Here is a 26,999-nt window from a genome sequence, read left to right as displayed (position 1 = left end):
GGGTAAATTTTCCTCCTAAATTTTGAAACACAACCTGCAGTCTTTGCTTTCTTAAGGATCCATTCAGAAACTAAAGATTTATTTGATCTTATACAAAAATATGGCCGAGTGCAGTGGCTCACGCCTGTAATCCCAGCTCTCTGGGAGACCGAGGTGGGCAGATCACCTGAGGTCAGGAGTTCGAGACCAGCCTGACCAACATGGAGAAACCTCATCTATACTAAAAATACAAAATTAGCTGGGCATGGTGGCACATGCCCATAATCCCAGCTACTTGGGAGGCCGAGGCAGAATTGCTTGAATCTGGGAGGTGGAGGTTGCAGTGAGCCGAGATTGTGCCATTGTACTCCAGCCTGGGCAAAAAGAGCGAAACTCCATCTCAAAAAAAAAAAAAAAAAAAAAAAAAAAAAATGATATACAGGTTTTCTCTTCCCCTCACTTCTCATCCACCCTCACAGAGCGGCCCATGCTATCTTCCATGCCCAGTCAACAGTGACTTCCAAACACAGGCTAGCCTCTCCCCTCCTCCTCTCGTACATCTTGTTGCCACTCTTAACACAGTTGCTGCTGTCCTCATGCCTTTTATTGCACCATATACATTATAAGAACTATCTTAGACAGTCATGCAACACTTTTCTCCCCCTTCTCCTTTTCCCTCCTGTTAAAAAATTCACAGTACAATGTCACTGGGGGAAATATCAAACTAATAACCAACTTCCAAACCCAGAATCAGAATCACCTGGGGAGTACGTTTGGCACTCAGATTAAGGTACCCTGTTTTTAGGTCTGCAGTGTGATTTGTGTGGTTCTCAATCCTGGATGGAACAATTGAATCATCATAGAGCTTCTAACATTGTTATGTTGGAGCCCCCAGAGAAGTTTTCATTGAGGAACACAGTAGGCACTCAGTATCTTGTATCTTCTTCTTCTTTTTTTTTAAATTAAAAAAAAAAACATGGGGTTTCTCCATGATGGTCAGGCTTGCCTTGAACTCCTGATCTCAGGTGATCCACCCACCTCGGCCTTCCAAAGTGCTAGGATTACAGGCGTGAGCCACTGCACTCAGCATTTTTAATTTTTTTTTAAATATTGGGATATCTTTTTTTAAAGTTCCCATTTAGGAACCATTGCTAAGGCACAGTTTCATACAGCTTAATTAGAAAAGACTGAAATGGTCAATATACAATGCGAAGCCTCACTTCTCAATGTATACAATTCCCAATGTGTGGTCTCAGCAACAGGCATTGATATTATGAACTGGGACAAGGAATTCCATGTACATTTTAACAAAATCTCCTCATGATTCTCAGGCACATCAACTTAAGAACCAATCACTTAGGACCAGGCACTGTGGCTCACGCCTGTAATCCTAGCACTTTGGGAGTCCAAGGCAGGTCTAAGCTCAGCAGTTTGAGATCAGCCTGGCCAACAGGGTACAACATTGTCTCTAGTAAAATACAAAAATCAGCTGGGTGTGGTGGCATATGCCGTTAGTCCCAGCTACCCGGGAGGCTAAGGCACGAGCATTGCTTGAACCTGGGAGGCAGAGGTTGCAGTTAGCAAAGGTTATGCCACTGTACTCCAGCCTGGATGACAGAACAAAACTGTCTCCCCCTCCCCAAAAAAAGGAAATAAATCACTTAGGTCAGTGCTAGGTGAACTTTCTGTGATGATGGAAAAGTTCAATGCTATTCAGTGTCGTAACCACTAGCCACATGTGGCTGAAGAGTATTTAAAATATGCCGAGTGAGACTGAGGAAATGAATTTTTGATTTACTTAAACATAAACAGATGTGGCTAGTAGCTACTATATTGCATGGGGCAGATCTAGACAATTTATGTGGTCAGAGGACATACATTTACAGATACAAACCTACGGTTACAAAACGAAATTCACAGGAGTCACGGCCTACAGAACTGTCTTCTCCTCTTAATGAACACAAAAGCCAGCTGTTAAAAACAATCCATTTATTGGGTTTTAAACTAGTTACACAATTGAAATAATCAGTTTGGCACTACTCTATACAGGGATTACGCCTGTGTATGCTGACACTTAAATACTGTACCAGGACCATTGCTGTGCTTAGGTCTGTATTGAGTCATTCAGCACATAGATACTAAAAATATACTGTAGTGTTCCTTTAAGGAAGACTGTACACGGTGTGTTGCAAGATGACATTCACCAATTTGTGAATTATTTCAACCTAGAAGATACCTTTCACTCCATAAACCTGTCATAGGAAAACATGTGATGTTAGCATTGAGAGATGCACACAGAAATGTTACATAAAAGTTCAGACATTCTATGATAAATGAACTGGGAAAAAAAAAAAAAAAAGGAAAGAAAAACCCCACATCTCAGTTTTTGTAACAAGAAAAGATAAAGAAAATAATTTAAAAACACAAAAAAATGGCATTCAGTGGGTAGAAAAGCCCAAAATCACTATAATGAAGAACTACATGTGGATCTTTACAAATTACACAATGTTGTGTAAAAGGTTGCATCTGTACAAAGTCTTGTCAATGCTATCTCTACAGTTTATACATCTTTTACATTTATATAACATATATTAAACAAGTCAATTAAATATCAAGCCTTAATCTCTCAACAATTCTGCAGGCAAAATAAAAAAGAGAACAAAATAAAAAGAAAAAAATTACAGAATGTCCACAAACACAGCAGTCTTCCACTTAGGTGGTAACAGTTTTAAGAGGGTCAAACAATAGTTGTAAAGAATACAGGGAAAAACCAACCAGTCAGGATTTTTATTGTTGTTGCTGTTTATTTTTAAAATCACACATTGAATACACACAACAATCAGAAATTTCTTCACCAAACCCCCAATTTTTTAGCAACTGGCTCTATTCAGCACCAAAAACTCCAGTCTGTGGGAGATGCACAAATACAGACTTCACTCTGTGTCTTGGTGGAGCAATCCATCAGGTCACTGGTTAGGTTCAAGACTTGCCCTCTTTTCCTTCCCTCATCAAGGCTCTCCAGACCCAAGGCTCCCAAGGCTTCAGATTTATGACCCGCAGCCTGACTACCATCTAGATCCAGCAGCCATTTGGGAAGAATCCAAAATGATCTGAGATGGATGACATGACAGGACCTGTACTACAGATGGGTATTCTCCATTCCGAGTAAACTGCTTCTTAATGAGCTCCTAGATCCTGGTCTTGGATGCCATAATCATACTGGGTAATTATTTCTAGTTTGAGACTTTGTGACTTTGTCAGATGCCTCAAAAAAAAAAAAAAAAGTGATCAGTATTCTGGAAACATTTCCGGACAAGATAGGAAATCAAATAAATAGCAACTGAGAAGCTGTGGAACGCAGACTAACGAGATCTAACACAGAAACCACCAAAATGATGAGAGCTCAGCAGAGGCAGTTTTAAAACTTGTAGAGAGCCACCACAGATGGTACCTGAGGGTGTGGAATTTTTGATGAAAACAGCCTGAAGTGAGGACTAGTCATCTGTATCAGGGAGGAAAAAATTTCAATTAGGTAACAGGATATCCAACTCCAAAAGCCCAATAAATGAAATTTTTAATTCTTCCTATTAGAGTAGAAAGGCTTCTAAGTGCTCCTTCTTTAACAGAATGGGTAAGGATCCAGATGAAATATTCTCACAACTGTCTAGAACCCGGAGTCCTCAGGGCCACATAAAATGTCCCAGCTCTACCCAGGAGGCAACTAAGAAAAAGATTTCTTTCCCTTTATCTAACTATTCCCAGGCTACTGAGACATTCATTTATAAAGGTCCAAAAGCAGTCACACATCAATTCTCTGCTTTATACCTAAAGCAGGGAGGCACAGAAAAATCCTCATTTCCAATGGCCGTAGCAAAAGCCATGTTTACAAACAAATAACCCTCCCACCCAACTTTATCTAAACACTGACATCTAAGAATGTCAGCAAAAAGAAAAAAAAAAAAATACCTGCTTCTCAGTTACCAAACCATGTGCCTGAGGATGTCACGTCTTTACATTCAGAACTTTGCTGACTTACGTTTCTATGCATAATAGCATGGTGACACAAGAAGATCGGTGAGAACAAGCAGTTGGTCATCTGTGAATTGCTGTTTGTGTTCCTGCCAGTTATCATGGTGAGTCCTTCGGAAATTGGATAAGGTCTTTTTTACAGTCATCTGTAAAGTAGACGAACCACATATGTTTTAAACTCTCCGGACAACCAGGATCATATGTAGCATATTTTTAGTCAAATTACAATCCCTCTAGACATCAGATCTCACCCACTACCAAGTGCCACAAAAACAAAAAGCCAATGAGAAGGACAAAGTCAATGGTCTTTTGAGTTACTAAAAATGCCATCATAATTTCCTATTTAACATGAGCTTCCAGTAAAACACTTTGCAATGCTAGAAAAATAGAATTTTTCCGGACTTATCAGTGCCCATTTATACTAGAAATAAGAACAATACAACAGAAATAAATCAATTCTGGGCAGATGCTCTTCCCCATATTAGCTATCTCTGTCCTTTGGAAGAGCCTATTCCTGAGGATTTTCCAATGTGATGGAGAGCTGTAAGCTGTTTCTTCCAAATGAAAAAGCCATTCCCTGCTGAGGTCCCAGAATAGCCAACAGACCATAGGAAGAGAGTCCTTTAGGCCTCTGCTTGAAACCAGCAGCTACAGAACAACTGTTGGTCTTCAGTCAGGGCCACAGAAACATAAGATTTATCACAATATTGACAGTACTTTACTTCCATTGGCCTGGGAGTGATAGAAGCTACAATAATTTCCTCACTACCAAAAACATCTCATATATATGGGAGCAAGGTCTCTGTAATTTTTAAATAATTAATGGTGAGCAGACTAAGCCCTGGCAGAGGCAGTAGCTTTATGAAAGTAGTAGTTCAGAGAATACAGAAAACTATTATTATAGTTATTATATCACTGATACTACAGGTACAAATTAATAAGGAAGAATTGTACCTCAATAGGCTGAGGATCATTTAGATGTGCACTGAGATTCATGAGGAGCTGGGGCATCCAGGTGGGAACATCATAAGGACTAGAAAGGACACATGCACCAAGTCCTAGCACCCCAGCATGGCGTTTGACCAACTCTGCAAAGAAAACACCAACATATGTGCAAATATTTACATGTCTAATGCACTTGTTACAGTGAGATAAAATTAGTTTTCAATTGTGTTGTTTTCAATATGTTAATTTCTGCATTTAAAATGAAGCTACATGTATCCATATCAAAAACTTGATTTTGAGGCTAAACTGAAAATAATCCTGTATTTAAGAAATTGTCAGTCAGGCCCAGTGGCTCAAACCTCTAATCCCAGCACTTTGGGAGGCCGGCATCAGCAGATCACTCGAGGCCAGGAATTTGAGACCAGCCTGGGCAACAAAGTGAGAAAATCTCTCCAAAAAAAACTTGTGAAAAATTAGCTGGCAGACAGGCAGGGTAGCTCATGCCTGTAATCCCAGCATGCTGAGGGATCAAGGTGGGCGGATCACCTGAGGTCAGAAGTTCAAGACCATCTTGGCCATCATGGTGAAACTCTGTCTCTACTAGAAATAAAAAAATTACCTGGATGTAAAAGCATGTGTAGTCCCAGCTACCCAGAGGCTGAGGAATGAGAATCATTTGAACTTGGGAGGCAGAGGTTGCAGTGAGCCAAGATCGTACCACTGCACTCCAGCCTGGGAGACAGAGCAAGGCTCTGTATCAAAAAAGAAAAGAAAAGAAAAGAAAAGAAAAAATTAGCTGGGCATGGCAGTGCATGTCTGTGGTTCCAGTTAAACAAGACGTTGAGGCAGGTGAATGGTCTGAGACTTGGAGGTCAAGGCTGCAGTGAGTTATGTTCAAAACCACTGCACTCCAAGGAGGGTGACGGAGCAAGATCTTAACTTAAAAAAAAAAAAAAAAAAAAAAAAAAAAGATTTCCATAGTTGTTCATCAATGACAGCATAATTTTACCTAGGCTAGTGCAATCCCTGATTCTAAAACAATCTCCAATCAAAATTAGTGCTTTTTCTGGATGTGACGACCCTACCCAGAATATATCAATTCATTAGTTTTTTAACACACGATGTACGAAGAACATCTATTTCTTAAAACAGAGAATTGCAGCATGTCTATATGCTAAAGGGTCTCTAATCTTTCTGCAGTGGTGTAAGTTAAAGTGCTTTCAAATTCTCAGTTTCTCAGTAAAGCTGTATGTATTCATATGTTTTAAAGCATATTACATATTACATGTGTATGGAAAGTAGGAAGCTGAAGGTAAGGAAGAGAATTTGAACTGGTCAAAATTGTGAACAATACCATTTGGTGTAACAAAAACCTAAAAATACTTTGGCACTTTATCATTAAATATATATATATATAAAATTATCAGGCCGGGCACTGTGGCTCACGCCTGTAATCCCAGCATTCTGGAAGGTCCACGTGGGCTGATCACTTGAGGCCAGGAATTCATGACCAGCCTGATCAACATGATGAAACCCTATCTCTACAAAAAAGTAGCCAGGCGTGGTAGTGCACCTGCAATCTCAGCTACTAGGCTGGCAGAGGCATAAGAATTGCTTGAACCTAGGAGGTGCAGGTTGCAGGGGGCCGAGACTGTGCCACTGCACTCCAGCCTGGGTAAAAGTGGAAGACCCTGTTTCGAAAAAATACGTATTATAAAATGTATTTATTTTATATATATATATATCTATATCTCCCAAAAAGCAAAGATACTAGAATATACATTGATGTTTTATTGGATTCTGTTATTAGGTAACTTTGTGACATAATTAAGACACTAACCAGCAGTAAAAGCCTTATATTCTAAGCACTTCCTCTAAATTCAGTAAAATTCCTACTTACTATTAACCTTTTTATGTATTTTCTATTATGATTACAGTTAATGGTGGCAAGATAAGATGCATCTTTGTAATCACATTTACATTTCTCTTTAAACATAGTAGTGACATAGTCGTCAGATCTTATTCTCTTGTGTCTATATTCAATTATATCTTGAATATCTTGTGTCTATATTCAATTAGACTGGAAGCTCCTGCAATGACTCTGAACCCCCTCACCAAATGATGAATGAAGTACCAAATACTCCCCTCTCCAATAAAAACAAGGCTTGCTTTGTTTACTTGTTTTTTTCTGTTGGTTCTTTAGACCCTCCAAAACAACTAAGTCTGGATCTCTCTTTTTTATGAAGCTATTTTGGTTGTAGGGTAGACTGATTATAATTAGGCAGCAGTTCTACATATAGACCTGCTTTGTATCTACATCAATTTTAGCTTTTCTACATTCCAAGTCCTGCTTTCTATATGAAAAGTTCCTCAAAAGAAGAGAAAACTTCCCAGTACCTAGCATAGACCTGGGCACATACAAGTATTCAATAAATATTTGTTGAGTAAGCCTGGTTAACCCCCATTCATTCCCAAAGGGATATGGGTGGTTTCTACCAGCAACGTTACCTGCAGAAGGAATGGTGTCTCCTACAGAACCAGGGTCTCGCTTTCTTTTCTTAGGTAGTTTTGTTTTGCAAAGTTGCTCAAAATGAATCTGCATAGGACTGTCCATGGTGAGGAAGTTACACTGCAGCAGGCCGCTTAAGGTGGTAGCAGCCATTTCTCGAACCTGTAGAGATAATAATTTCTATTAGAACTGACATTCTAAGTCTGAGGGAATAATGGAGGATAGGGGGTAGTGTGGGAACTGGGGTGAAAACCTTCCTGAAATTGCATGCAAATTTTGTGTATGCTCTTTGGCAGTTTCTTAATAGAGATTTCAGCAGATTCTCAAAGGGTTTGTGGCCTCATAATGGATAAAAACTACATTAGAGTTATGAGCATAAACTTTTATTTCCTTTAGCAAAATTAAATTTCTCCATAAATTATCTTCCCTGCTGATGGCTCTCATCAGGGCTGTAACTGTAAAAGTGCCAGAGCCTGACACAAAGATCAAGTTCTCCTAGGCTCTACATCTCTGAAGGCCACTGCTATAGCTCTTTTTGTTAGTAGCAAAGACAGAGACCAATCTACAGCAATTTCTGTAATTGGTATACATCATAGAGACTTATATCCTGGTTAATTTTTAGGAATTTCACAAGCTGTTGTCAGACTATAAACACAGTTTATATATACAAGTACTAAATGAAGTGTGTACACAGTCCATTTCAAATTGGAATGGTAACTCAACTTTTGGGGAAACAAGAAAAAGGCATCCCCATTTCACATATAAATTACAAACATTTCTGTTTAATATTCATGATACACAATGATAATTTTAAAAAACAAATGTTTTGCTCTGTTGCATTCCTTCAAAAGGTTGTTCACAAGTTTACCATCATCATCTGTCGAGAACATAACCTTTTCTTTGCTACATTCATTACACTAGCACACGAAATACATTATAAAATGTTTTACTGGTTGCGCTATTTCCTATAAAGCTTATATGCCACGACTTATTTGCATACTTAACAACTGATTAGATGGCTTTCATATTGTCAATACTATGCTATAAATATTCTTAATTTGTGTGACGTTTCACATTATATATTTTCACTCGGCTAATTTTCTATTTTTTGTAGACACAGGGACTTTGTTGTCCAGGCTGGTCTCGAACTCCTGGGCTCAAGCAGCTCTCCTGCCTTGGCCTCCCCAAAGCGTTGGCATTACAAGCATAAGCCTCTGTGCCTGGCCTGCAGTATATTTTCTTAGATTACAAAAACTGGGATTAGTAAATTAAAAGATATAACAATTTTCCTATTAATTTTATGGCTATTAGTTGCTTTTCAAAAAAGCTAGTGCTAACATGACACAAAAATGTGAACTAGCAGTTATACCTGACACTGCTTATCATTATTACACACTTTTGTTTTCTGAGGGGAGGAAAACACTAAATTGGGAGGAGGTAAAAATGCCTCATTATTTCAAGTTTGCATTTTCCTGGTAATTGAGAGGTATAACTTTTCATTGTTTATAGCATGTACTGTCTTTATCTGTATACATTATTACACTACCACCACTATTCTACAAAGTCTTCATGATTCTTGCAGTCAGATATGTACATGTTTTGATGTGACACCTATTAACACAAAGGCTTAGAAAGTCACCTCTGCTCCTATTGTTTCTATAAATAATATTCAAAACCACTTTCTCCTAATTTATTTAACTTAAAAAAATGGGGGGGGGGGGAGTTTCTTTACTATATCAAAAGTATATTGTAATATGAGATGTTTTAATTTATTTTTTTCTCCAAATTGCTAACAAGTGATCCCCAACACCTCCAACTGATTTATGCTCTTTCCCAGTGGTAGGGTCTATTTCTGAGATATTTAACTCCAGGGCAAATATCTATAATTAACTTTAAAAAGTGAGGAAAGAAGAATATATTTAGCCTCCTCAGCTAAAAACATACTATTTTCCTCTAAGAATTTTCCTTTTAATACAGTAAGGTTTTCTTTAAACAGTTCTCATTTACATAACAATAGTTCTTTTCCCCCATACTATCAATGAACAGAATTTAATTCTTACTGCTTTTTGGTATTACATGTTGCTTTAAAAATATGATAGTTTTAATGAACATCATGGTTATGTTTATATTAATAGCTGTGTTTAAACCTCTATATCAGGCGTCCCCAAACTTTTTACACAGGGGGCCAGTTCACTGTCCCTCAGACCGTTAGAGGGCCGCCACATACTGTGCTCCTCTCACTGACCACCAGTGAAAGAGGTGCCCCTTCCTCAAGTGCGGCGGTGGGCCGGATAAATGGCCTCAGGGGGCTGCATGTGGCCTGCAGGCCGTAGTCTAGGGACGTCTGCTCTATATTATGGAAAAAAATATAAAAATAATTTACAAGGCCAAGGCAGGTAGACTACTTGAGCCCAGGAGTTTGAGACCAGTCTGAGCAATAGGGTGAAACCTCGCCTCTACAAAAATACAAAAAAAGTAATTTGGTGTGGTGGCGAGTGCCCAGAGTCCCAGCTACTCAGGAGGCTGAGGTGGGAGGATCACTTGAGCTCAGGAGGCAGAGGCTGCAGTAGCCGTAACTGTGCCACTGCACTACAGCCTGGGCAGCAGAGCAAGACTCGGTCTCAAAAAACAAACAAACAAAATCCATAAAAATGTTCTAAAAGAAGCTTCTAAAAACTACATTTTTATTGTAAGCTGTATAATAATTTGTAAGAAACAATGACAGTCTCCATTTTCCCACTCCTTTAGTGTAATTTTTAAATAATACAATAAAAAATTAGAAAAATAAAATCACAGCTGTAAATATTTTAATTGAAACCTGTTGAAGTCATTATAACCAGACTGTGAGTACCACTGGAACTAGAAAATATGCACTCTCAGAATACAAGAAATCTGAATAGGCTCATTAGGTGGAGAAATTTCCATTCCTAGTTTCCTGTGAATAAATCTATTTTCAATGCTAATAAGTATATAAAATACTATAAGTACTACAAGAAAAAAACTATAAAGTCCATAAAATAAGCAAAATATTCACAAAAAAATTACATTTTCTTTTCTTAATGCCAACTTAAGTAGTATCTCATGCCATATTTACTACCAACATGCTTCTTACATTAGACTGTATGTGATAGGCCGGGCGCGGTGGCTCAAGCCTGTAATCCCAGCACTTTGGGAGGCCGAGGCGGGTGGATCAGGAGGTCAAGAGATCGAGACCATCCTGGTCAATGTGGTGAAACCCCGTCTCTACTAAAAATACTAAAAATTAGCTGGGCATGGTGGCGCATGTCTGTAATCCCAGCTACTCAGGAGGCTGAGGCAGGAGAAGCCTGAACCCAGGAGGCAGAGGTTGCGGTGAGTCGAGATTGCGCCATTGCACTCCAGCCTGGGCAAGAAGAGCGAAACTCCGTCTCAAAAAAAACCAAAAGACTGTATGTGATAATACATTATATTTTTGTACAAAACATTAATGCAACCTCACCACAAAAGTTACCTTTAATTTCTCTACCAAAGAAAAAGAAAGAACGCCAACCTCATCTTAAGTCTACTGGATAGCAGCATCTGAGTGTAGATTTTTACTCCCTTTCCAACTGCCATCATGCACATTCTCATTAGTTTCTTAAAAATCAGTAGAACTAGTGGGGCAATTACAATCATCATGCCCAATTTCTCATGGTTAAGAAAACTTGGGTTCACAAGTATTGTACTATTCGCCCAACTGCAAAGAAGACAGAATGAAAACATGCCCAATTTTTCTTCCATTTGTATTATAAGGAATCATGATTAGGGTATAAAAACTACTCACATAGAGCTATGTTAAAATTAAAGTTACTTTTATTTAATGTTTTTGAGACAAGGTCTTGCTCTGCTTCCCAGGCTGGGTGCAGTGGTGCAATCAAAGCTCAACCTCCAGACTTAAGTGATCCTTCCACCTCAGCCTCCTAAATAGCTGTGACCACAGGTGCACACCATCACATCTAGCTAATTTTTGAGTATTTTGTAGAAACAGCCTTGCTACATTAACCAGCTGGTCTCAAATGCCTGGCCTCAGGTGATCTCACTGACACAGTCTCTCAAAGTGTTAGGGTTATAAGTATAAGAAACTGCACCTGGCCACAAATACTTCTTAAAAGGAACCATGATGGTTTTTTCAAAATTGACTGAATTTCCATTTTCTATAAATTAAATTTTACCTCTAGTTGTTCATCCTCCAAAAGACTTATAACCAGCCACCTGATATCTTTAACTGCATCTTCATTGTTTAGGAAAATAAAGAGGTTATAAAATACCATGGTCTGGAGGTAGGTCAGTACTGTGTATCTTGCATGCCAAGAACTGCTTCTTGCTGTCTGTGAATGAGAAATAAATATAAACGATAAAAGCAGTACTGATGAAAACATGAGATGACAGTAACATTAAACAAAAATAATGTCATATTCTAATTTAACTCTATTTTCACAGGTATAGTTAGGACAAGCTCATCTTCTATTTCCTTATGAATAAATGGTTGAATGAGGACGGGCCATGGTGGCTCACGCCTGTAATCCCAGTACTTTAGGGGGCTGAGTGAGGTGGGTGGATCACCTGAGGTCAGGAGTTTGAGATAAGCCTGGCCAACATGGTGAAATCCCCATCTCCACTACAAATACTAAAATTAGCTGGGTGTGGTGGCAGGCGGCTGTAATCCCAGCTACTTGGGAGGCTGAGTCATGAGAATCTCATGAATCTGGGGAGCGGAGGTTGCAGTGAGCAGAGATGGTGCCACTGCACTCCAGCCTGGCCAGCAGAGTGAGACTCTGTCTCAAAACCAAAAACAAACAAATAAAAAAACCACACAAAGGTAAAAGTCAATTTCAGAAGAGACAATTAGTCATGATTAATGGCTCTTAACTCCTCTGAGGGTGGCACATTATTTTACTTTTGGTAGCAGCAGTAGGGTCTGGAAAGCAAATTATTAACGACTTAAATTCTACTACAAAGAAGTAACATTTTAGGTTGTTGAAAATATTTTCCACTGTGGCTATCAAATTTAAAATGTGAAAGCTATAGGGAGATGTCTACTTCTATATAACATGTGCAATGTCTGGATAAAGCTGACCATATGGTATACCAACATTGCAAGCATAAAATGTACATTCACTATAGGTCTCTCTAGAATAGATCAGGTCATAGAAGTGAGGAAAACAAAGGGGAACTGGCAGAAAGGAATCACCATCCCCCTTCCTCATAAGCACTTTTTATCCCAAGCACTTAATAATGAATTAGCTCTCTGCATATTTTTGGCTTGAGCGACTTGCCCAAGGTCACAAAGATGGTGGCAGCACTCGGCACTGAGTCTAGGTCTGTTTCTTTGGTCAGTATGTATGTCTTCTCTTATAATACAAGAAAATTCAAAACAAACAAAAATCAAGTACTGTGTGCATTGTAGCCGACTGTGAAATTCTTAGAATGGTAAACCAAAATCCTAATCAAAAGACATAAATATTATAAACAGTCTTACTTGTTTTAGCACCTGAAGTACCAAAGGCACTTGATGAGGGTAAAGCAACCCCTGAGACATTAATGATAAACATAACTTTGCATCTCTTTTCAGTTCATCGTAGCTATTGTCATTTTCCACTGGGGCAATCTAAAAAGTGTAAAAAGGACAAAAATAGAAAAATAATTGCCAGTAAGTACAAAGGCATCCTACACAAGAGATTACACTTTTTTACTTTTAACAACATTTATGGGAAATTTCAAATATATACAAAACTACAGAATAGTATATGAACTCCCATGACCCAATCACCTCTTCAAAAATGACAAACCCACAGATAATCTTTTGTTTCATTTTTTGCTCGCCTCTGACTTCCATTCCCCAATGAAATTATCTGAAACAAATCCCTATTTTATCCTAAATATTTTATGTTATTTCTAAAAGGTAATGGACATCATAACGCATAAAACTTCATTAGTTGTGAAGTAAAAAAATTAAAAAATAATATGAAGTATTTGGCAGTACTCAGATTTCCCCTATTATCACATTCATGTGTTATTACAACTGTTTTTTGAAATCAGGTTTAACATAATGACCACATATTGCAATTACTTGGTATGTTTCATAAAGCTCTTTCGATGCATACATTCCCCATACTATCTTTTAAAATCCCTTGCTCTGTATTTTTTTTCCTCAGAGGACAAAGGCTGTGTCTGTTGTTTGCAGTTTCTGCCATTGTGGCCTTCCCTGATTACATCCCTGAAGTGATATTCTTTGGCCCCAGTAAGTTCTATAAAATGGCTGCTAGATCTAAAGGTCTGATTTTATTCAAGTTTCATTTTTTGGGCACAACATTAAGTGATGCTGTGTATTTCTTTCATTGATATTTAGTTTTCTCTTCCTGTGATAATCCATTAAGAAAAGAGAGGCTTGAGAAATGGTCACTCCTTCATAATTAGATAGAATACTTAGACAAAAGCTTTCCCTCATTCAGAATAATGATTTCCCTCTGTCCTCCAAAAGTAAATAGCAATTTTTTAAGAGTATTGTTGTGAAATCCAACAAATCTGACGGCTGTAGCCACTGTCACTTTTGTTTTTCTTTTTTTGAGACAGGGCCTTGCACTGTAGCCCAGGCTGGAGTATTGTAGCACAACCATGGCTCGCTGTAGCCTCAACCTTCTGGCGTTGGTGAACCTCCCACCTCAGCCTTCCAAGTAGCTGGGAGCACAGGCATGTACTACCATGCCCGGCTTATTTTTTTTTTTTTTTTTTGGTAGAGATTGTGTTGCCCATGCTGGTCTCAAACTCCTGGGCTTCAGCAATCTTCCTGCTTTGGCCTCCTAAAGTGCTGAGATTACAGGCATGAGCCACTGTACCCAGTACCCTTATTTGTTTTAATGAAGAAATCAGGTTTGTCTGATACCATACTTTGATTATGAATGTATGCTGTTTGATTCCTTAAATTCGTTTTAAATGTTTTAAAAGTATACCCTTGCATATTCAGTAGGGGAAAGCTTTAATTAAGTTTGCTAAGCAACTCTGGGGCACAAAGTTAGAGGGGTATCATTAGGCCAGCATGGGTAACAGAACAAGACTCGGTGTCTACAAAAAACAAAAAACAAAAAGAAGTAACTGGGCGTGGTGGCACATGCCTACAGTCCTTGGGAGGGTGAGGTGGGAAGACTGCTTGAGCCCAGGAGTTCAATGTTACAGTGAGTTTTGATTACACCACTGCACTCTAGCCTGGGTGACAAATTGGTACCCTGTTTAAAAACAACAACAACAACAAAAACTGGTGGCTCACTCTCAGCACTTTGGGAGGCTGAGGTGGATAATCCCAGCACTTTGGGAGGCTGAGGTGGATCATGAGGTCAGGAGTTCGAGACCAGCTTGACCAGCATGGTGAAACCCCATCCCGTCTTGACTAAAAATACAAAAATTAGCTGGGTGTGGTGGCACACGCCCCTAATTCCAGCTACTCAAGGGGCAGGAGAATTGCTTTAACTAGGGAGGTGGAGGTTGCAGTGAGGTGAGATCACACCATTGCACTGCACTCCAGCCTGGGTGACAGAGCGAGACTCCATCGAAAAAAAAAAAAAAAAAAAAAAAAAGTTTGCTAAGGTAAATTATGTCTATCAAACACTGGACAAATCACCACAGTGAATTAATACACTCAGCTTGAACTTATTGTTAAAAAAAATTATTCTGACATTTGTTAAAATCATAAGGACAACTTTATTCAGACACATGAGGCGTAGAAGGATTCCTCCTAAACCAACTTAACAGGATTCTTGTGAAAAGCAGAACAGGGCAATCAGATACCAAGGGTGGGGGATTCTTTCTAAACTAAATTAGACCCAGTCTTGCTAAAACTGGACCAAAGACAGACAGGCCAAAGACAGAGCCCAAGGATGAGATGTAGTCAGAAAGAGGGCTCAGAACAGCTGACGAAAGTTTGGTCAAGGAGAGCCTTTGTCGTAACAAGGGCATGACGAAGTTCTTGTTTGTTTTAGGTATGCGAAGACATTTTATAATGCTGAGTTTTTAACATTTTACCTCAGTTGATATAATCCTTGGTATTTTAGAAAAAAAAATGATTCCTTTTTGCAAATTAAAACCACAGTGAGTTATATATTTTCACCTGTCCTATTGGCAAAAATCATGATGTTTAATATCATACTGTAAAGCTGAGTATCTGAGGAAATAACCAATAAAGAGGGGTGTGGTGCAGCATCTAGCAAAAGCACATATTCATTTACTTTCTACTGGCAATGTACATCTACACTCCCACCTCACAGATATACTGGCAAACATATGAAATGACTACACCAAGATCTATATTGTAGCACTATTTCAAAAGCACAAGACTGGAAAGAATTCAGGTATCTGTTGGATCTGGAGAGTGTCTGGTTAAATAAACTGTAGTACATCCTTGTAGTTTAGATATCCTATTGTACGAATCATTCCTATGGTTATGAAGTAATCCCTTAAAAATCTCTTCGGAAAAAAAATGCAAAAGCAAAATGAAGTACGTGAACCTCACTGTTTAACTGTCTGGCAGGATACACACTTAAAACAGTGACTTCTAAAAACAGGGTAATATATGCTTTGTGGGATGTATAAAAATCAATTTATAGTAACTGTCAACAGAAACCAAGAGTTTTCACATGAGAGGTAAAAGATACAAAAATACAAGTGGTTCAATAAAATCTTAGTAATCACAAGTTTGAATTGAAAAATGTCAGTATGAGCTATTTCTCTTTAGAAAATGTGCTGTGTCTACCAAATAAGCCCAGAAACACTATCAACTCAGTAACAATGAATACTCCTTGAGTCTGAGAGATTGAGACTGTAGTGAGCTATGATCGTGCCACTGCACTCCAGCCTGGGTGACAGAGCAAGACCCTGTCTCAAAAAAAAAAAAAAAAAAAGGGAAGTAACATTAAACATTACTGAACATCAATTGGTACAATATCAAAATACATTATTTTTTATCCCTGGCATGTGACAAAAATTACTTCATGAATTTAATTCCATTCCAGTAGGAATTGTGTTTTTAAAGGTTAAAAAAAATTACAGAAGTATAAACTTGAGAAGAAGATTCAAAACCCTGCCTTGTTGGTGTGGGTGACGAAGAACATGGTGGAAGTAATTTAACCACATCTCCATAATGGCAGGACATCCACAGTAAAGTAACTTAAATTGGAAAATAAAAAATGAGCAGTATAAGCGCATTTCCTTAGACACAAAGAGGTATGCAAAAGCTTAAAAGTGTTAAACTTGGGCTGGGCAGAGCAGCTCATGCCTGTAATTCCAGCACTTTGGAGACCAAGGCACGAGGATCACTTGTAACCAGGAGTTCGAGAGCAGCCTGCACCACTGTTAGCGAGACCCCATCTCTACAAAAAATAAAATTAGCTGGGTGTGGTGGCACTGGCAAACAAATGTAATTCCAGCTACACAAGAGACCGAGGTGGGAGGATCACTTGAGCCCAGGAGTTTGAGGCCAGCCTGGACAACATGGTGAGATATCATCATCTCTTAAAAAAAAATGCAGATACATCTTTTTTGCCCAGCAATTTGATACCTATGAGGTATCCTATAAATATGCTCACATGTGCAAGATACTTAAGAGTCAGAGGTTCCATCAACAGAAAACTGGTTAAATTTTTAAATGATGGTACAATTTCATCATGAAAAGAAGCAATTTTGTGTACTGATATGAAAAGACAGACGTGATATACTGAGTTAAAAAACAAAATCAACTTGCAGAATTAAATAATTGTTATTCATAAAACAATTTCACAAACACATTTGTAGGGTATAGCAGAGACACATTTATATTATAGTCAAAGGTATAAAAGGACACACACCAACCAAGTCAGGGTACAAATGGTAAATACTCAACAGTTGAAATCTAAATCTCTAGGCAGAGTTGTTTTCCTTGTCATTTTATTCACACCACAGTAAACAGGAGGTGATTTAGAGTTTGGGTAGTTAACTGGAGTATAAAAAAGATATTCATTTGCTGGCAAGGTCTATTACCACCAGAATTTAAGATGAGTCACTTGTCTTTTGAATCAGCAGTCTCTCTTCCTACTATTATGAAAAAAAAAATGTGTTTTTCTAATGAAATTAAGACAATATTCTCAACTACAGCGTGGACGAAAATGTTCTACTAAAAATAGTAAAATTCTAAAACCCAATAAATTTCACCATGGAGATTACATACTAAACTATGTTAACCAGTAGAAAATGCTGTCCATTTAGTTAGCAAAGGAATCACCTTATATTTTTCTCTTGATTATTGAAAAAATAATTTTTCTAAAGAAATAGGATCAATGTGAGGTGACTGTATCCAACGTACCACAGTATTTGTACACTCTTCTCTAAGTTTCACATATACAAAACCATAGTGGTAGGATTTTGATGAGCATTTCCTGAAGTTTGAAACTTAGGATAAAATACCTCTCCTCCCACCTGACCACCACTATTTGAGCCCTTAATTGTTCCAAATTAAAATTCAGCTAAAGAGTAGTAAAACAGTAAGTATGTACTTTACCACTATGCTCTCTGCTTTACAGGTATGTCATTTCATCCTTCTAACAATTCTGTGAGGGATACTGATATTAAACTCACTCTCTTTCTAGAAAAAGAGACAAGTTCAAAAGCTTGTGCAAGGTCACAAAGAAAGCACCTATCATAGGCAGGATTTTTTTTTTTTTTTTAACTGTCACCCAGGCTGCAATGCAGTGGCTAGATCTCGGCTCACTGCAGGCTCCGCCTCCCAGGTTCAAGTGATTCTCCTGCCTCAGCCTCTTGGGTAGCTGGGACTACAGGTATGTGCCACAATGCCTGGCTAATTTTTGTATTTATGGTACAGATTGGGTTTCACCATGTGGTTCAGGCTGGCCTCAAACTCCTCATATCAAGTGATCTGCCCGCCTTGGCCTCCTAAAGTGCTAGGATTACATGTGTGAGCCACCGTGTCTGACCTACAGGTAGGATTTTAAACTAGGACTCTATTTACCCCAAAGCCAAGGCTTTGTAAGACATTCTTGGTTGGAAAATTTCTTCCTTTAATCTTAAGAATATGAAGACTCAGGCCGGGCACGGTGGCTCACGCCTGTAATCCCAGCACTTTGGGAGGCCGAGGCGGGTGGATCACGAGGTCAAGAGATCGAGACCATCCTGGTCAACATGGTGAAACCCCATATCTACTAAAAATACAAAAAATCAGCTGGGCATGGTGGTGCGTGCCTGTAATCCCAGCTACTCAGGAGGAGGCTGAGGCAGGAGAATTGCCTGAACCCAGGAGGCGGAGGTTGCGGTGAGCCGAGATCGCGCCATTGCACTCCAGCCTGGGTAACAAGAGCGAAACTCCGTCTCAAAAAAAAAAAAAAAAAAAAAGAATATGAAGACTCTTAGACCAAAATAGGCAAGTTTATATATAGAAAATATAAATTTAACACATATATATTTCAAGGTTTTTTATAGATACAACACCACTTTTTATGGGATAGGATAAATAAGATTTTTTCACAGAACAGCCAATGTACCATATGTTTCTTACAACAATGTGTTAGCTGAAGTAGAGCCAGCATTTTCACTTATGGTGATTTATCCTATAAAAAATATGTGCAAAGTACAAAAAGATATGTACAAGATGTTCACTGTATCATTAATGAGGAACATGTCCACCGTGTTTACCATGTGCCTGATGCTGCTTTAAGGACTTCACATATGCAATCACCCCTTATTCTCTCAATTTAGGATGCAATATCTTTTTTTTTTTTTTTTTTTTTTGAGACAGAGTTTCGCTCTTGTTACCCAGGCTGGAGTGCAATGGCGCGATCTCAGCTCACCACAACCTCCGCCTCCTGGGTTCAGGCAATTCTCCTGCCTCAGCCTCCTGAGTGGCTGGGATTACAGGCACACGCCACCATGCCCAGCTAATTTTTAGTATTTTTAGTAGAGACGGGGTTTCACTATGTTGACCAGGATGGTCTCGATCTCTTGACCTCGTGATCCACCCGCCTCGGCCTCCCAAAGTGCTGGGATTACAGGCTTGAGCCACCGCGCCCGGCTTGCAATATCTTTTAATCTAAACTCTTGCTATTTGCTAATGGCAACCCAGGAAATGGAAAATGCACATAATTCCTTGTAATCAGACTCCACCACTCACTCCTCAATTTGGATAACGAGGGTCATGTATTAACTCATTCAATCCTCGTAACATCCTCAGGAGATGGGTGGTATTACTATCACCATTTTACTGATGAAAGGGATAAAGTTCCAAGGGGTTGAATTAGTTGCCCATGGTTACATAATTAGTTCATGGGCCATGGAGATGAGTTTGATCCAAGCAGCCTGCCTCAAAACTTCATGTTGTTAATGACTCCACTCACTGCCTCTCTTGTTGTCTATCTAGTGAACAACTGTGATAAAACTAAACATCTACTACTAGGAAGCACACTGGATTTTAAATTCTAAAAGCTGCATAAGAAATACAGATAACTACTTTCTCACGTGGAAAGGTACATAAGAGATATTGATTAGGTTAATAAAAAGAAAGCCGAAGAACTACTGGCATGATCCCAGTGAGAAACAACTGTGTAGAAAAGTAATATTAGAGGAAATATAAATACAACTATGAACAGTGGCTGTCAGATATCATACACAGTCTTTTCAGTCTATCTTACAGATTTTGTATGAGTGCGTACTGCTTTTATAAAGTCACAGTAATTTCAAGAAAAAAAGACATATAAGAAAGATAATGATAATGGTAGTTATTTATGAATATTTCCCTCCAACTTTCTAAACTTTCTCTCAATAGGTATTTAATTCTTTTAAAAGGAGAGAAATTAAATTTACACTATTATTGAAATTTTCCACAAACTTCAAGTACCTCTTGTTGCCCAGGCTGGAGTGCAGTGGCGTGATCTCGGCTCACCGCAACCTTTGACTCCCAGGTTCAAGTGATTTTCCTGCCTCAGCCTCCCGAGTAGCTGGGACTACAGGCACACGTCACCACACCCAGCTAAGTTTTTGTATTTTTAGTAGAAACGGGGTTTCTCCATGTTGGTCAGACTGGTCCCAAACTTCTGACCTCAGGTGACCTGCCCGCCTTGGCCTCCCAAAGTGCTGGGATTATAGGCGTGAGCCACCGAGCCCAGCCTTAGTCTAGTCCTCTTAGATGGTTCTAATTTAGTTTGTATAAAGTTATGAGGCATATGCTAACTGAATCATCTTTATTCATTGTGTTTTCATCACCCTAACCTCTGAACACTGGCTCAATTCTTATACTTCTTTTTTTTTCCCCATCGACACCCATTCCCTTGATGATCTCATTCAATTTCATGGTTTTAAATACCATCTATGTCGATGACATTGAAGTCTGTACCACCAGGCTGCACTGCTCCACTGAACTCTGAATGTTTACCCACTATCTTCACTTATAAGTAGCATCACATTAAAAGCATCTTCATTTAGAGGTCTTATAAGCATCTGAAATATGTTGAAAAGGGAATTTCTGACCTCCTCTTGAACTCCTTCTGTGCTCCGCTCATGGTTTAGTAAACAAGTTTCTTTTAAATACTTCTCTTTATCCTGACACTACACATCTGATTTATGTGCAAAATAACTATGATATGACGCCTTTGTACAACTGGCCCCATTCATAATGATGGCCTAGGAGATTCTAAACCTCAATGTTAGTGTATCCAGGTGAGATGTGAGGCTTGTCAATAGCAATTTATATTGTACAGCTCTCTAATGATCTAAGTTTTTCATAAACTTCAAGTGGATTCAAATCATCCTTTTACCAACCTCAATCTTACATGCTTGCCTGTGTTTGTTCTGAATGAAAGAAAAAAAGGGATGGAACCCCAGCTATCCTAACAATCATTGCACATTATGAGTTTATAAATGTTCTATATCTGCTTAGCATGTGACAGAGGAAAAACATTTAAGTACTGGGCAGACAAATCCTACATACACCAAAGCCCTACAAATAAGAAAGACTTATATACTAGCAGTTACTGTCCACTTTTATACCCCCAAAGATCCCAGGGACATTCATGGGTATCATTCTCTGCACAGCATTCTTAAAAGTATTTTAGTAATACAATCTTTGAAAGTTACTGGTACAGTTACCTGTTTGCAATTTCCTAGAGACAAAGTATACTATAGCAAATCAAAAGTTCAGCATGCCATTTGTTAATCAATAACAATAAAGGCCCTCCTCCTTAGGTAACAACTGCACTGATGAATAAAAATCAAAAAGTGGTGATGTTTGTGAGAGGCCTTTCAAATATACAATTAACAATGTTTTCTTAATCACAGCCAACCATATCATTGTTGCAAACTGTGATTTTGGAAACTATTGAGTCACCCTGTGACCTTAGTTGTATTAGCTGCATCCCAAGTGGATGATTAGATAAAACCACTTCAACCCATGCCTTTCATTAACAAAATGGCATTATGTGATACCAGAGGCAAATGATTTCCTGCAGATATTTGCTAGAAACAGTTACAGGCCCTTTAACACTGTAAAATAAACACAATATACTGAATAATTTCATTTGTAAAGAAGTCAGAAATGGGTATATTAAAAATTTTCTTTGTAGCTTTTAACTATCCATAGCCCCTCTAATCTGCTATTACTCAGAAAAAAACTTGCTATTTTCTTTGTAGCTTTTAACTATCAATAGCCCCTCTAATCTGCTATTACTCAGCAAAAAACTTGCTATTTTCTTTGTAGCTTTTAACTATCAATAGCCCCTCTAATCTGCTATTACTCAGCAAAAAACTTGCTATCAGGTAAAACAATGTTCTGCTAAATTTTAATGTATCTGTCAAAATCCTGCTATAACCTAATATTAAAAATATAATTTCAACAAATATTAAACCATTATCCACTAATGATTTTCCTGAGATCATTCTACTTTTTTAAGATCTAAGCAATATTTACACACTGAAGAACTTCAACCAACAGACGATAAACACAAATTCCTTATGAAGGTCAAAAGGAGATGCACTGTTAATTTCAGCCATAACTTTACCTTAAAAAACAAAGGCAGAAGCTGAAGTTGTTCTGTGACTGCTGTAGAAAAGGATCTTCCTGCACTTGCCATCAGCCATTTCAATACTATTTTGAAAACAAAGATGCAGTGTAAGTCTTTGCTATTCATTTACAGATCACAAAGTAGAACAATACTGTAATGTTAGTGTCAGCCACTCTGAAAGCTCTTTGATGTTACAAAAGAGATCACCTATGTTACTTCATAAATTAGATACTTATTGAGAAGCAGTATAACAGCACCAAATTAAAATTTAAAGCTTTTGTGCAAAAAAAGATACTATCCAGAGAGTAAAAAGACAACCCACAGAATAGGAGAAAATATTTCTAAATTGTGTATCTAATAAAGGACTGATACTAGAATATATGAAGAACTAAAACTCAAAAACAATAAAACAATCTATTCAGAAATGGGCTGGGACTACAGGTGTACACCACACCTGTAATTCCAGCACTTTTGGAGGCCAAGGTGGGAGGATCCCTCGAGCCCAGCAGTTCAAGACCAACTTGGGCAACATACGAAACCCACTGTCTCCAGAAAGTATTTTAAAATTGTCAGGCGTGGTGGTTCACGCCTGTAATCTCACACTTTGGGAGACTGAGGCAGGCGGATCACCTGAGGTCAGGAGTTCAAGATCAGCCTGACCAACATGGAGAAACCCTGTCTCTCTAAAAAAAAAAAAAAAAATTAGCTGGATGTGGTGGTACACACCTGTAGTCCCAGCTACTCAGGAGGCTCAAATGGGAGGATTTCTTGAGACCTGGAGGCTGAGGCTGCAGTGAGCAGCCTGAATGACAGTGAGACCTTGACTTAAAAAAAAAAAAGGGCAGCAGAGGAGTGGGTAATGAATGACATGAGGAGATATTTCTCCAAACAAGATACACAAATGGCCAATAAAGATTCTCAATATGAGCAATCTTTAGGGAAATACAAACCAAAACCACAAGATACCTCTTCATATCCACTAAAATGGCTCTACTTTAAAAAAGCAAGCAAAGAAAGAAAGAAACAGAACACAAGTGGTGAGAAGGCAGAACCCTTGTGCATTTGCTAACTGGAATGTAAAATGGTGCAGCTACTGTGGAAGAGTCTGGCCGCTCTTCAAAAACATAAGCACAGAAATACCACATAGTCTAACAACTCTACTTCTAGGTACATAACCTAAAGAACTGAAAGCAGGAACTTAAACAGGTACTTAAACAAACATCAATGTTCCGAGCAGCATTAGTCACAATAGCCAAATGTGGAAATAACCCAAATGTCCATCAAACAGATGAATGTATAACAGATGAATGATATAACATGAGTGAGAAATTCATTCATTCAACTTGAAAATACTACGTAACATGAAATAAGCCAGAGACAAAAGGATTTATGATCTAACTTATGTGAGCTACCTAGAATGGGCAAATTCAGAGACAGAAGTTAGACAGTGGTTGCAAAGGATGTGGGAAGGGGAAAATGAAGACTGTTGTTAAAGGGTACAGACTTTCAGTTTCCTATGATGAAAGGATTCTGGAGAAAAATGGTGGTGATGGTTGCCTAAGGGTGTGAATGTATGTAATGCCACTGAACTGCACACTTTAAAATGGTTAAAATAGTACATTTTTCATTATGTCTGTTTTACTACAATTAAAAAAAGTGGTGGAAAAACTCCACAGGGTAATCACATAAATCTTTTCAACTGTGTTTCTACTAATTTTACCCACTCACTGGTTTTCAAGAGTTTAATGCCCTGAGTTCGTTCATCTTCTTCACCAATTCCATTTTCCTCCATAACATGGTTCTGAATTTCTTCATCCACATCCATGAGAGGTTTCAATTTCTCCAGAATTCGAGCAGTAAACTCAGGGACATGAGGCGACATGGTTGGCGCAGTATTTGGCAAAGAAACATCTATCATGAATATGTAGGTCAGCACACTGCAAAATAAAATACTTAATAATAGGAAAAGATGCCACATTATAAATAAAAATGAGGACCAAAAGTTATGACCCAATCAAAGTAAACTGTCCCAAGACAATTCCTGAAGTGGATCTTAGATTATGCCTGTGTGTAAAAGAAGCCTTATAAACTGAGGTGTTGTGACTGCTCATCTCTGGCTTCTGAGCACACTGCTGTCCTAGCTTATATTCAGAGTGTTTCATCTTGTTTCCCATGACACAATAGCAAACAATTTGAAAAAGACACCGTGAAACCCAATGACAACATAACCAGCATGCATTATTAGCTATTACAATTACAATTTAAAAAAAAAAAAAAAGAATTCAAGAGGTAGACCACAGAGAAAACAGTACCTACCTTCCTATTCGTTCTCTGACATTTTTGTAAACTTGGGTGAGTTTGGGTTCCAAGTACTTCAGTAGTCTGTGCAATAGTTCAGGCACCCTCCATTCTTGCTGGGCAAGGCCACCTTGTAGTACATAAAGTCGACTAAAATTAAAGCATAGTAGCATTATATTGGAGGCCCTTTCTGCCTTTACATATTGACAGTACGGATCGACAATATCTGTATTTCACTTAAAACTTTTTCATTTTCTCACCTAATAAATAATGCAATATCTACAATTCAAAATAGCCTCTTTATGAAGATTTTATTTTTCCTACATTATTTTCTCTGTATTCACGTTCCATCTCCACTACTAGACAACTGAAATACTGACTTAAGAATATTCAGGGAGTGATCTTTAAGCATCAGAATTCAAGTTTTCTCACTAATTAAGTACTTCTTCTTTTTAATGAAATTATCCATACTTCTATTGTCTAACTGTCTACAGCACCATATGCCCCAACCAAGGCAGTTTTTCCTTAAAATGATTACTCTCTCTTTGTATCTTTTAAGCAGGAAAAAGAGAAAAATAAGATATGATGAAGTTAATATTGTTACGGTACAAAAGGCAATTCCAATAAAAGATATGACAGCAAAGAATGCTGACCCTGGCCGGGTGCGGTGGCTCAAGCCTGTAATCCCAGCACTTTGGGAGGCCAAGGCAGGTGGATCATGAGGTCAAGAGATCAAGACCATCCTGGTCAACATGGTGAAACCCTGTCTCTACTAAAAATTAAAAAAATATTAGCTGGGCATGGTGGCGCGTGCCTGTAATCCCAGCTACTCAGGAGGCTGAGGCAGGAGAATTGCCTGAACCCAGGAGGCGGAGGTTGCGGTGAGCCAAGATCGCGCCATTGCACTCCAGCCTGGGTAACAAGAGCGAAACTCCGTCTCAAAAAAAAAAAAAAAAAAAAAAAAAAAAAAAGAATGCTGACCCTAATTTGTGTTTAAGTTGCTCAGGTTCCCTACATCTTACTTATCCAACTGATAAATAACTCTTACTAAGTATCATATGTTGTATGGAACCAGATCACATCACCTTCCAGAACAAAGTAATTATTTCATCTAGACTTTACAAGTATAGACCATTCATTTCCATTTATACATCAGTTAACACAAACTGCTGTATACCTCATAGATTTTTTGTGTTAACCTCACAGATTTTTAAAAAAAATTTACCACGCATCTACAAAGGATCCTCCTTCTCCACTCAATGGTGATTCCAACAGCAGTTCAAAAAGCCAATGAAGTTTCCGGGGATCTCTGCTTTCCTGTGTTTAAAATATGAAGTAACAATTAAACAGGGGATCTACAATTCTGTAAGTAAATCATATTCAGTTATTTAATTTTATTTTTGAGAACAGATCTAACTGTTGTTGCCCAGGCTGGAGTCAAGTGGTGTGATTATCTCCTAAGCTCAAGTAATCCACCAGCCTCACCCTCTCAAGTAGCTAGGATGACAGGCATGTGCCACTTTTCTTTTCTTTTTTTTTTTTTTTGGGTAGAGACAGAGTCTCCCTATGTTGCCCAGGCTGATCTCCAACTCCTGGCCCCAAGCAATCTTCCTGCCTCAGCCTCCCAAAGTGCTGCAATTAAAGGTGAGAGCCACTGCACCCAGCCATATTCAATTATTTTTAGAAATACTAAAAACTTAAGTAAGTATGGTCATCCCTTGGTATTTGTGGCAGATTGGTTCCAGAACTCCCTCAGATACCAAAATCCACAATGTTCAAGTCCGATGGTGTAGTATTTACAATAACCAGTGCACATCCTTCCTGTACACTAAGTCTTCTCTAAAGTATTTGCAATACTAACACAATGCAAATAGTTGTTATACGGTATTGGTTATGGAATAATGACAAGAAAAAAAGGTCTGTACATATTCACTAAAGACACGACCATCCTTCTCCCCGGGTCCCTTGCAAATATTCTCTATCTCAGGTTGGTTGAAACCACAGATGTGGAACTCATGGATATGGAAGGCTGGCAGTATAGAAGAAGAAAACCAAACGAAAACACCTATCAGTTATCATCACTCAAGTTAACAGTGAGAAAACTGTCGACAGCTGAATGGATTATCTTCAGACAAAGTACACAAGCTATGGATGCATCTGGTATAAAAAAAGAATACCTAGGCCAGGTGCAGTGG

The 26,999-nt window shown here is 38.4% G+C and overlaps 1 protein-coding gene and 1 non-coding gene across 5 annotated transcripts in view; both read right to left on the bottom strand.

Moving 5' to 3' along the window:
* Positions 1–1,953: 1,953 nt before the first annotated feature.
* The window catches only part of PSME4 (proteasome activator subunit 4), a 110,936-nt gene continuing 85,890 nt past the window's right edge, over positions 1,954–26,999 (bottom strand). For 3 of the 4 annotated variants that reach the window (XM_003922737.4, XM_074400172.1, XM_074400175.1), the window contains 10 exons: positions 26,030–26,121; positions 24,823–24,954; positions 24,235–24,443; positions 22,504–22,589; positions 12,960–13,088; positions 11,653–11,808; positions 7,462–7,624; positions 4,963–5,096; positions 4,016–4,154; positions 1,954–3,481 (listed from right to left, as the gene is read on the bottom strand). In XM_003922737.4, coding sequence (XP_003922786.2) covers positions 4,020–4,154; positions 4,963–5,096; positions 7,462–7,624; positions 11,653–11,808; positions 12,960–13,088; positions 22,504–22,589; positions 24,235–24,443; positions 24,823–24,954; positions 26,030–26,121 — 1,236 coding nt within the window. In that variant the 3' untranslated portion in view covers positions 1,954–3,481; positions 4,016–4,019. The remainder of the gene's footprint in view (positions 3,482–4,015; positions 4,155–4,962; positions 5,097–7,461; positions 7,625–11,652; positions 11,809–12,959; positions 13,089–22,503; positions 22,590–24,234; positions 24,444–24,822; positions 24,955–26,029; positions 26,122–26,999) is intronic. The other variant, XR_012517922.1, reaches the window with a different exon arrangement.
* Positions 4,555–4,691, bottom strand: LOC120362235 (small nucleolar RNA SNORA2/SNORA34 family). The gene has a single exon (XR_005578196.1). It is a non-coding gene; the product is annotated as a small nucleolar RNA SNORA2/SNORA34 family (small nucleolar RNA).

Source organism: Saimiri boliviensis, chromosome 1 (genome assembly GCF_048565385.1).
Source record: "Saimiri boliviensis isolate mSaiBol1 chromosome 1, mSaiBol1.pri, whole genome shotgun sequence".
Classification (NCBI taxonomy): Eukaryota; Metazoa; Chordata; class Mammalia; order Primates; family Cebidae; genus Saimiri; species Saimiri boliviensis.
Note: the sequence above shows the minus strand (reverse complement) of the source record. Positions and strands in the feature narration are given on the sequence as shown.